At 39.5% G+C, this 11,024-nt stretch overlaps 1 protein-coding gene and 1 long non-coding RNA gene across 2 annotated transcripts; one reads left to right on the top strand and one right to left on the bottom strand.

The window, feature by feature from the left end:
- Nucleotides 1–1,302: 1,302 nt before the first annotated feature.
- On the bottom strand, nucleotides 1,303–3,419 carry LOC115736343 (GDSL esterase/lipase 5-like). The gene is made up of 5 exons (XM_030667998.2): nucleotides 3,161–3,419; nucleotides 2,909–3,030; nucleotides 2,565–2,795; nucleotides 1,843–2,092; nucleotides 1,303–1,698 (listed from the first exon to the last, which is right to left on the bottom strand). The coding sequence occupies exons 1-5, from the start codon at nucleotides 3,417–3,419 to the stop codon at nucleotides 1,454–1,456; spliced, it is 1,107 nt and encodes a 368-aa protein (XP_030523858.1). The 3' UTR covers nucleotides 1,303–1,453.
- Nucleotides 3,323–9,351, top strand: LOC125312761. The gene is made up of 2 exons (XR_007196809.1): nucleotides 3,323–3,462; nucleotides 9,108–9,351. It is a non-coding gene; the product is annotated as an uncharacterized LOC125312761 (long non-coding RNA).
- Nucleotides 9,352–11,024: the final 1,673 nt, after the last annotated feature.

The following is an 11,024-nucleotide window of genomic DNA, read 5'->3' as shown; positions in this document are numbered from 1 at the left end:
GAAATTAGTTGAGACAATATATGACCTCATCTCTCCCAAGCTGCATCGGCAAGCTAAGGGATGAAGTGCTCACCGGGTGGCAAAAGAACAATCGCTACATAAACAAAAATTGGTGTCAGTTTCAAACATAGATACATTAAAAAAAATATTTCAAACCTATCAAAACGTTTTGGCAAAATTTACTGGATGTAAATAATTATATATATTAGTAAATTTGAAATCAACTACGTAAACTCGCAGCGTATCGATCTCTATTAATAATCAATCGTATTTCGTCAACATTCTATAAAATTAATACGAAACGAATATCGAGTAATCAAAGTATATTTCTCGAGAATCAGACACTGAAATATATTTCGTGTCTCCACTAAACTATGCAAGTCACCCAACTTAAATTCTCGCCTACGAATTTCTACACAATATAAGGTATGGTAAAAATTTTCAGGAAGTCATAGTTTCTCCCTCCCGTTTCGGAGAGTTTTTTAGTATATGTTTTTGAGATTTCGCTTTGCTCGGACTTCAATAGCGTACAAGTCTAGTTTCGAATGAGATCGGAAAAGTTTCGTGAAGGTTTTACTCTCACTATCAAATCTGTGCTCATTCAACCTTTATATTCTGCATGGCGATAGTGTTGGGGATGTTGAACCTAAACGCACACTGTCGAAAGGAAAAGCTGTAAAAATAGATAAAAATCTCAATGTGTGCTAATTACTAAAGACGAATTCGGTGATCGGCCATCAATTTCGTTTTGAAAAAGTCATAAATTTGCTTTTTGAGCACATGACTCCCATCATTATTCTGAAGATTTATTTGTTATCTGGATCTTGTTTTGCTTCGAAGTTGTATTCTATCGTGGATATTAATGAAATGCTACCTTGACCCAAAAAAAAATGAAACTAAAAGGATAGAACCAAGTAATAAATTGGTCCAATTAATTTAACAGTCAACGCACGAGTACCTTTATTTCCTCAAGGGTCCAAGAAAAAGTTCAAGTATGCCCATTTTTTTCAAAAAGCCAAACTGAATTAACCATTGACAACTCTACCTACTAGCACAACATCCTATATCTAATGCAAGACTTTAGGCTGCCTGATGCAATCAACTATCTCCCCTCTTCTTTTTCCTGAGTTTTTTCATTCTTAATTCTTCTTATATCAGTTCGTTTATCGTTTGACCACATCTTCAGAACGCTCACCGTGTTTTGGGCCCTTAACATGCTTTTAAAAGCTCAGAATCAAGCAATAATCAATCTCATTTTTTCCTACTTTTCCCAAAACTTCTAAGGCATTCGAGCTTGCGACGTTCTAACAACACTATGGCTCATTTAAACATCCCCATTATTTAACAAAAGTGCAGCCATACAATCGGTCCAACATCATGCTCCGTCACTCAAGATTTGACGTTGGAGTGGGATGTGGTTGTTTACCTACGATTTTGTGAAGAAAAAGGAAATTCAAATCCCCTCGTGCTTGAACAATGCTTTCAGAGTGTGAGGTTTGATTATAGTAGGATTCCCGTTCCACATCAACTGCGCAAATTGCCGATTTGCCCTCTCAGTTGGATGGAAGGCATCAAAGAACAGGTACTTCCCAGGATGACGGCATAATGAAAATTTATTCACTCCTCTCTTCCCTCCGCAGGTGAAATTTCCCCTATAAGGACCCGAACCACAACACGCGGTTTCCACTTCCTTGAAACCTGAATCAATTTCACAAATTGCGAATAAGGACTTCCATTCAGCACACGAGGGATATAACAAGGTGCAAATCCACAGGTGTTATAGGAGCAATGATGCTTAAAACTCAATCAAAATTAAGTGCACAGAGAGCATAAACAACTCACCATATTTGGATGGGTGTTGGATTCTCTCCCTGGTGGCCGTGTAGAAATCGAAGTAGGAGTACTCGAATCCTTGAAGACGAGTCTCCAGCTTAGTGAGAACTGAAGTAAGAGCAATGTTGTGAAGCTTTGCCAGATTGTTGGCTTCACCTGAGCAAGAACCATTTCTGGTTAATGCTCTCATGCCTGGCACACACCCAAATGGAAGTATTCCTATCATTGCAAACTTTCTTCCTCCTACTTTGTACATTCCCTGAAATGACAAATTAGAAAGCCAAATCAACGCGAAGAGCGCGACTTAAGATCGTTCAAGGAGGTGAACTAATCATGATACACTCAAGATGCCACCTGACTATTAGATAATAAGGCCCCAAAATATTTGCATAACTCTTTACTTGCACGACCCACGGCGCTACGTAACTTATAATTAGCTAAGTGATATTACAGATTTTTTGTGGAATATCAAATCACGGCCTAGCGATTTAAACAAATGATCATCAACATTGGATCATATACTCAAGTTTGACAATGTAGTGTGAACTCGTGCCATCTTCGAATTTGCCAATTACATCAGCTTGTGTCTATATATCTGTAGGATTTGTCGCTTTGTGCCGGGAAATCGCAAGAAATCACAAGGTTCGTCAAAATCTATTTTTCAAAGTGAAACTAGAAAATACTTTTCTGGAGAGCAGGGCGGATAATGGGAATTCTTATTGGTTTCGTACCTCGAGCACGTTGGTGATGTTTCCAATCACCATCCCCACGGAATCCTCCATGGAAATGGACTGAAACAGAGTGGAATTATAAAGGAGAGGGAACAAGTAATCATTGCTTCCGATGCTAATTAAGTAGACACCGTCCTTAATTATCCTCTTCGCCTTCTCGCTCCCCATCTCCTTCCTCAGCTTCTTCTCCAGCTGTTCAAGCTGCTTCAGCTGCGTCTTCAAGTCCACCACCTGATAAAATTTAAAAACACGAACTTGTTCATTTCCCTTTTTTCTTGCAGTCTCAAAAAATGAAAATATTTAAAAGCCTCGAGCCAAAAAAAGGAAGGTGAAAATGGACATACGTATCCTCTATAAGTTTCAACCAAAGCGCCGGCTCCACTGGATGCGAAATTCGCCCCTCCCATGAATTCACCGCCTTTCATTTGGAGATACGGCGGAATCAGTGGCAGCTTTGCATGTTCAGCTGCATAACCAAAAAAAAACAGAAAACCAAATACAACGGCGAACGAATTAAGTAGTAACCGATGGAGGCAACAAATAGAATTTGCGTACAAGTTACCCGATGAAAAAAAAAAAAAAAAGAGGGAAGTTACCGATGAAATCAACGATCAAACGACCGTCGGAGTATCTGCCAGTGGGATGGTGGAAGAATGTCTCGCCATAAGGAGGAAAATTTGATCGACTAACCACAGTGGTGTTTAGATATAGATAGGCGTTGGTTCCGGCGTCGTTGAGGGAGTCACCGAAGATGAACAGAGCAGCATCTTTCCAAGATCGATTGTCGCAGTGAGCAGAGACGAAGAGGCTTGCGAAAACAGCGAAGAGAACGGTGTGTAGAGTCGGAGTCAGCATGACGAACAGTGTTGGACGATGTTCGTCCTCTTCAGTTTGGTACGTATATATGGGAAAAGTATGGTGATAGAAGTAATTGTTACAAAGTCTTCTGCCCTTGCATTGACCATGACTCGGATAAACTTTGGGAGATATGCCTGGACAAGTCGGAGTCCGACGATGTGTTCTTATTTTATTCCCACTTCGGCCGCCTAAGCTCAACACTTGGAAGCGCAAGGCGGCTTTCGTCAAGGAGACGTGTCTGACCAAATTTAGAGTCGCTTTCTACTACTTATCCAGAAGCCCACTTTGACAAATCATAGGCTTAGATGATTCAAATGGAGCTCTGCGTGTGAGCACCAGAGCACACTTCTGGCTAACACGCCATCTTGAGTTATTCACCAGCATAACACCTGTTGTGCGGAATAAGCAATCGAATAATAAATAAACAGAATAGGAAAATAAATCGAACACCGGATGTATGTGGTTCGATTGTAGATACCTACATTTACGGGGAGAGCAGCAACAAATTTCACTGTAGATCAAGCGATACACGGAGATTACAAATCGCACTCGAGTTACTCAAACACTTTCAGTATTTCTTAAGCTCCAATTACATCTAAGAACTCACACAGTATTTAACCTCCAATTCCTAACGAAATAATCTCTCAATCTCTCAAAGGAAGTATACAAATCTAACTTCAAGATTTAATCGGCTTCGACACTTGAATTTTTGATGTAATATCATGAACATAACTCACCGAGAAAAAAAACTTTTCCAAGCACTCGCGCGGCGCTTCAATAACTCTCTCCGAATCAACGCACAAAATCACATATATATGCAAAACCGTGTCAACCTTTTGCCGACCCAAACAAGGAGTCAATTCCCTTATTTTATTTCCTTGCTTCTCTGACACGCAAGTCCAAGTCAACTCTACGGCTGGATTTTCCACGACATAAACAATATAAAAGGAAAACGACTGGGTCATTTATGTTTATTTTTTGGGATTAGCTTATTTTACACGAATTAACTATCAAAAATTCTAAAAAATGTATATATTTTTAAAAAATATTTTTTACAAAATAAACGAAGCTTTCTAACTTAAAAAGTGAGGGCCAGCGTAGATAAGGACGAAACCGTGGCAGGAATCGTGATCCAAGGGACATTTTTCAACACATTAGCAAGAATTGCACTCCCGTACAAGTTACGCGACATTGCAAATGGAGAAATACATGGGAAGATAATTTTGTTGGGTCCGAATTTGGCACCAAACCCCTCTTCTAAGATACCCTAGGCTAGACGGTGGTGGGATTCACAAAACGAGCGCAATTTGATGGCTAGATGATTAAATTACGTCGATCAAAAACGTTCTTTTTTTTCTTGTCAAACGTCGATTAAAAAAAATTTAATCAACGGGAAATATTCTCAGCATTGATGACAGTTTATGTCTCGCTATTTTTATGGATAATAAATATATTTTCATTCATTTATCTTCATATGCGATATGAGCCATCGTTTTTCAAAAAAAATGTCTCCCAAAATCTCGAACTTTTCGCGAAACAAACGCATTCGAAGGCTCCGTTTATTTCATAAAAGATAAATAACTCGGAGAACATTTTCTTGAAACCGATCACTCATATGCTTCCCGAAATGAGTGGACGGAAAAACATTTTCGTGGTTCACGGAAACGTCTAGACACCATTTTTTATTAGCTAATTATTTTGAGCGGCGCAAGCGATCACATTCGGAATGATGCTTTCGGAACCATTCATTCTCAGCGATGATATGCACGATTTTGAGCTTGAAATCTTTTTGCTCCAACATCGTGGGTAATTTGATAAAAGGCGAGGAGGTTTCCTCGTGGAGGATGTTATAGTTGGCGATAAGTAAAAAGTTATGTCTTGAACGGGAAGGCAACTTTAAGGTAGCACTTGACCATATAATGTTGAGTTACACGTGAATATTCAGTTTCTTTACAACCAAAAGTCATCATATGTACCAAAAGGCATGCTCATTCGCATGAAGTTAAAGAATTGATGGAAACCGACGCATCGCCTTCTGGTTCTCGGGGTGATGGGTGGAGAGCATACTCGCTTCACCAAAAACCAACGCATTGCCTTATCAAAGATTTACGTCTTAGACACAGTGTGCTTCGAGAATGATTATTTTTCAAAACTAAATCTGACTGCGGTAAGTGTCAATACAAGATGCCAATTTGCGGTATCATGTTTGTCTTTTTTTTTTTCCCCGAAATAACATTTCATTCATATTCGCCAAAAAAAAAAAAAAGCGAAACATCGCAATCCAATTGTTACAACTTCAACCCAAAACAAATTGCAGATAACAAGATGAATCACCAAAACAAAGATAGGGCTATCATACTCAAAAAACAAATCTATAACTTCTTTAAATCAAGATCGGCGGCTGATCATCGAATCTGTCTTCAGCAATGAGCACATATCGAAATCTTCATATCTTGCTATGAGTTTGCCTTTCGGCAGTGAACGCCTAGGTTCGGTATCCACAATGCCATCGCCATGCAGTATAAAAAGGTTGAACGAGCACAGATTGAATACCGAGAATAAAACCTTCACGAAACTCTTCCAATCTCCTTTGAAACCGAACTTGTATGCTAACGAAATCCAAGGGAAACAAAACCTCGAAAACATATAATAAGAAAACTTGCCAAAACGAGAGAGAAACTTCTAGATCTAGATCAGATTGAAAAAAAAAAAACGGTTCATCAAATGGGGGGAGGGGAGGGAAGGAGAGGGAGAGATCTTGTGAAGTCCCAGGCACGTCACCTCACGAACGCATTTTTCTTCTTTCTCTTTTTTTCCCGAAACACGAAAAACGCAATGTAAAAGCAACCAACTAAGCAGACATAACAGCTTCTGAAACATTTACAACCACGCGTACTATTTATTATATGTGACATATTTTTCATAGTACAACCTAACCTCCGATCTTATATACGATCAAATTTACGGAAGGTGGAACTAGTGACTACGATTCTGTCCCTATCGCTACCGTTACCCCTTATTGGACTTTTCCTCCTCCTCCCCGGTTCAACCTCCACTCTAAGGCATCATTCCGACTTGAAAACCCGATGGCCCATCAAAGTTGCATAGAGGGCTCATAAGTGCGCCATCAATATTTTGATGTAAGGCTACAAAGGCAAGGGGAACCGTCTTTGCTGTTCCAGTATCTATCCATACAACAATCGTGACTCTAATCTACGTAGTATTGTTCTCCACGTCCACTACATCACGATGGGAGAACTTTAAGTGAGTAGGCATACCAAAGAGTGGGGCGAACGTAGGGATGAGCGGTTCCAGGTTCCTCACAGGTTCCACCTGGAACCCGGAACCTACCCATCCGCACAGGTTCCTCTTTTTTTTGGAACCCGGAACCTACCCATCATACCTTGGAACCTACCATGTCACAGGTTCTAGGGTCGGTTCCAGGGTACCCGAGAACCTATCAATTTCTTTTATTTTTTCATTTTTAGTTAAGCAAAATAAGAATGAACGCTACAACATCTAAGAGAAAGTAGATATAAGTGGTTTTAGGTTCCGTACAGATTACATTTAGAACCCGAAACCAATACATTAGAACACGTTTATCATTTTTTGGAATCTGAAACCTAAAATTTTGTTTGGCTCCAAATTATATACTCATCATCCGGCGCCATAGAACATTGTAGGATCATGCAAAAATATATACTAAGAAAAATATAAAAAATTATTTTAAAATCTAGAGTCCAGGTTCCAGGTTCCAAGTAGTGGAACCCGGAACCTACCCATTAGAACAGGTTCCTAAATTTTTGGAACCTAGAACCTACCCTACATACCTTGAAACCTGGAACCAGACCGGATCCTACAGGTTCCGGTTCCGTGTTCTCGGTTCTACCCCGGAACCATGCTCACCCCTAGGCGGACGGCACATCCATCTCAATTTTCTGAAAATAAAAGAATGAGCAAAGAGCCCAATAAATGAAATTATCAGGCCTAAATAAAGGCGCTGGCCTAACAGTCAATGTTGTGGCATTAGTCAACTTTTCCAAGATAAATGATTTCCTTTTATATTGTTTATTTTCTTTCTTTGGCCGATAATTCTTGCGTGTGTAACTAACTTCCGTGTCCCTTTATCTTTTTATCTTCGGTTGATCGAGTCCAACTGGGCTTTTCTATTTCTTGAGCAAAGACACAATGCACCATCAACTTTAACATAATTCGATTTCGTATATATTTTCCTTTGCTCGATTTTTGACTTTTCTTTAATAATCTCATATCATTCATGGGCTAAAATTCGAGACATATTTCAACACAGCCTATATCTAGAAGACGGGCCCGGAGTATGTAAAACCGATGACCACCCCTTGCTCTGCTTCCGGTACCGCAGAAGGCGGCCCCTGATCGAAACCCGTCTCAAGCGCCATATAGAGCGCTTCTGATCACTACTAACCTGAGGCCTAATGGGTTAAAATGCTTCGTTCTATTAGCGTCCCGATACCCTATCTTTTTTTCTTGAGTATTCATCGCAATGAGATAAATTACTGACATTTCATTTTAGATCGTTCCTATGTTTAGTCACCTCAAAATGGAACTAAAAGGATAGAATCAAGTGATAAATCGGTCCAATTTATTTAACTGTCAACGCTCGAGTACCTCTATTCCCTCAAGGGTCCGAGAAAAAGTTCAAGTTTGCCCAAGTTTGAACAACTCTTCTACATTGTAAGGCGCGATTGTGCTTGAACCTTCATTCCATATCAATTGGGCAAATTGTTGATTGGCCCGTTCATTCAGATGGTTATCGAAGAATAAGAATTTTTTAGGACGATGGCACAACGAATATTCTTTCACTTCTCTATTGCCTCCACAACTCGGGTTTGTCCCATATAGACCCGGACCACAACATGCCATTTTTGGCTCATTGAAGCTTGAAATACGTAAAGCACAATCAAGGTTAGAAAGATTTGTATTACTGACCGTATTCCGATGGGAAAAGTTGTTCAAAAAGTCGTAAACATGTAGTACTTTTGTCAATTCAGTCACAAACTTTTTAGTTTTGCAAAAATTGAGTTTTAAATATTTTCACGTTTTGCCGATTGAGTCCATCCGTTCAATTTTAGCCAAAAATCGATCATATGGACGATAATCATCATACATGGTACAGTTGGTGCTAACGTTAACAATTCTTAACAGTATTTAACAATTTTTTCGATTTTTTTTAAATTTTTAGTCTTTTTTACTTTTCTTTTTGCTTTTTTCTTTTTCTTTATCCTTGTTCCCTGCTTCCTGGGGGAAGAATCCTCACAGTCCTCCCAGTGGCGAAGAATTTACTTCGAGCAAGCAATTTCCAATGCATACGAAGGAAAACCGACATACTGACAATGTTGTCGAAATCAGAGACCTTTGCTGTGCACGCCCGATTGGTAGCTTTTTAAAGGACAAGTTTTTGGATGAATGTCGGAGTCGGCAAACGTCAAACAGGAATGGTGTCAACATCATTGAGCCTGAGCCCGTGGCCGATTGGCAGGTCTTCCATCGGGATAAGCAGGTACGAGTCGATGGAGTTGGGGTAAGATTGGTTGTCTCAGAGAAACAGATTCTTGAAAAGGAGAGAGCAAATACAAGAATCTAGTAAGCACCATAATCTCGATACCTATGTCAATGCTTTATCCCATGTACTTTCTCCTTACACAGATGATGAAGATGCAGGTGAAAGTGAGCCGTCAGTGATGAGGAAACACGGAGATGTTGCAGTTACTGCTTCTGAAGTCTTAACTAATATGTAACTGATCTTTGAATCTTATTTGCTCGCTGTTCATAGCCCCTCATGTTCTCTGAAATCCGTGCATCGTTCATGCATTTTAGTTGTTTCGTGGGTGATTCGAATGAAGGGGGTCAGAATGTTTCGTATTCATCTGAATGACATTCATTCATCTCATGTGAATTTAATGCAGATTTGTCAACTACGGCCATCAAGCTTAACTCGATATTGATTTCTCGTAATGATTGATGAACTTGGAGGTTGGTGCTTCGTTTCCACTCGTGACTTGAATGCCTTTTAAGCGGCATATCTTATGGTGTTGATGTGGAAGTCTCACTTTACTGGATTATGAGCATCCGAAGTATGCAGGATGCTTGTCCGTTCTGTGATTCTGGAAAAAAAAAATTTTGGGAGATAATGTAACTGTAGAATTAAATGTCCTGATCAGTCTAACGGTAGATTGCCAGTTCTGTTTTTCTCTTTCTGTTGGTCAAGAGAAGTACATTGCTACCTGCCATGACATTACCACCAGAACTTTGGGTGGAATTATGTGGTTACTGCTCCAACTTTTGTTGGCTGAAATCTACTTAGGTTTCTTTGCATTTAGTATTTTGGTTGTTGTAATGTCTGGCTAATTGTGAAATCTGATGGGTTGGCAGGTCTACAAAGCCAGCGAGCATTAGCGTGTTCTTGCAATATGTGGACGTGGGAACAATGGTGGTGATGAAATGGTAGCTGCTCGTCATTTGGTCCATTTTGGATATAAGCCATACATTATATTTGTTATCCTAAGCATACTCCGAAGCCTCTTTATACTGGTTTTGCTGCTTCTTCTGCTTATTATCGGGGTTAAGGGGTCACTGTTCCGGTGTTTGGAGATGCTTGAAGCATTTTCTTATTGAGATTGACAAACTTGGAGATTGGTACTTGTTAAACCATTTTCTTATTGAGATTTTGAGAGAAGAATTGGTTCTATGGAGAAGCTGTTGTGGTTCTATGGAGAAACTGTCAATGTAGGCTTTTCCTTGCATTGCTGGATGTTTATCTTGGGAAGGTTCAATCGTATCGGAACTTGGAAGGACTGAGGATGTTACTTCTCACTTGTTATAAAATCTGATCAGGACCTCCTCATTAGCATAAGTATTCAGTTTCATGAATTTTCTTGATGGATTGTAGTCTCAAAGAAGGTTTTATGTCGTGATTCTCCCAAATTGACCGAGTACTTGCGACTTGCGGGTCTGAGATGGTGGTGCGCTAAATGGGAACATTGATTGCTATTGTAAACATCTTTTCGAATTCACGCAAATCTGGAAGATGGATATGGGGTCTTAGTCTGATGTCATTTGAATGTTTATATTCCTCAAGTCCCAAAAACAACCTTCACCCATGACATCCAAGTTACATCTCCAATTGATTCACATGCTAAGCATGTGCATCTTGAGGGATTCAGGAGTGGTCACTTCCAAGTTCCGACGGTTTCGACCTTTATGTTGCTGCAAAGTGAACTGGTGATGATGTTAAATCTGTTGTGCATGATACCAATATCCAGGATGATAGTCCCAACAAGTTGTTGGGAGCTTCAAAATTTTCTTGCAAAATTATGTGAGATTTTCCGAAAAGGCTAGCCATATGAGATGTAAAAAAACATGTTAATACTCAGTAATTAATTAATAACTCCAGATTATTCACTTGGATTTCAATAGTACATAGGTTGTAAAGGGTGAGGTATGGAGCAAAAAAAAAAAAAAATCGAAATACGAACCGAAAACCGAACCGAACCTAACCGAATTGAGTTTTTCAGTTCGGTTCGAGACGAGATTTGGTTTAGTTCAAGCATATTTCCTAATGAT

The sequence above is a fragment of the Rhodamnia argentea genome, chromosome 11 (assembly GCF_020921035.1).
Source record: "Rhodamnia argentea isolate NSW1041297 chromosome 11, ASM2092103v1, whole genome shotgun sequence".
In the NCBI taxonomy this organism is placed as follows: Eukaryota; Viridiplantae; Streptophyta; class Magnoliopsida; order Myrtales; family Myrtaceae; genus Rhodamnia; species Rhodamnia argentea.
Note: the sequence above shows the minus strand (reverse complement) of the source record. Positions and strands in the feature narration are given on the sequence as shown.

What these genes read in the sequence shown, in the direction of transcription:
- LOC115736343 (XM_030667998.2), bottom strand. Translation starts at nt 3,419, where the DNA reads ATGCTGACTCCGACTCTACACACCGTTCTCTTCGCTGTTTTCGCAAGC. An exon ending in ACATCACCAACGTGCTCGAG is followed by an intron (nt 2,093 to 2,564) that starts GTACGAAACCAA and finishes TTGTCATTTCAG; the next exon opens with GGAATGTACAAAGTAGGAGG. An exon ending in CCAACACCCATCCAAATATG is followed by an intron (nt 1,699 to 1,842) that starts GTGAGTTGTTTA and finishes AAATTGATTCAG; the next exon opens with GTTTCAAGGAAGTGGAAACC.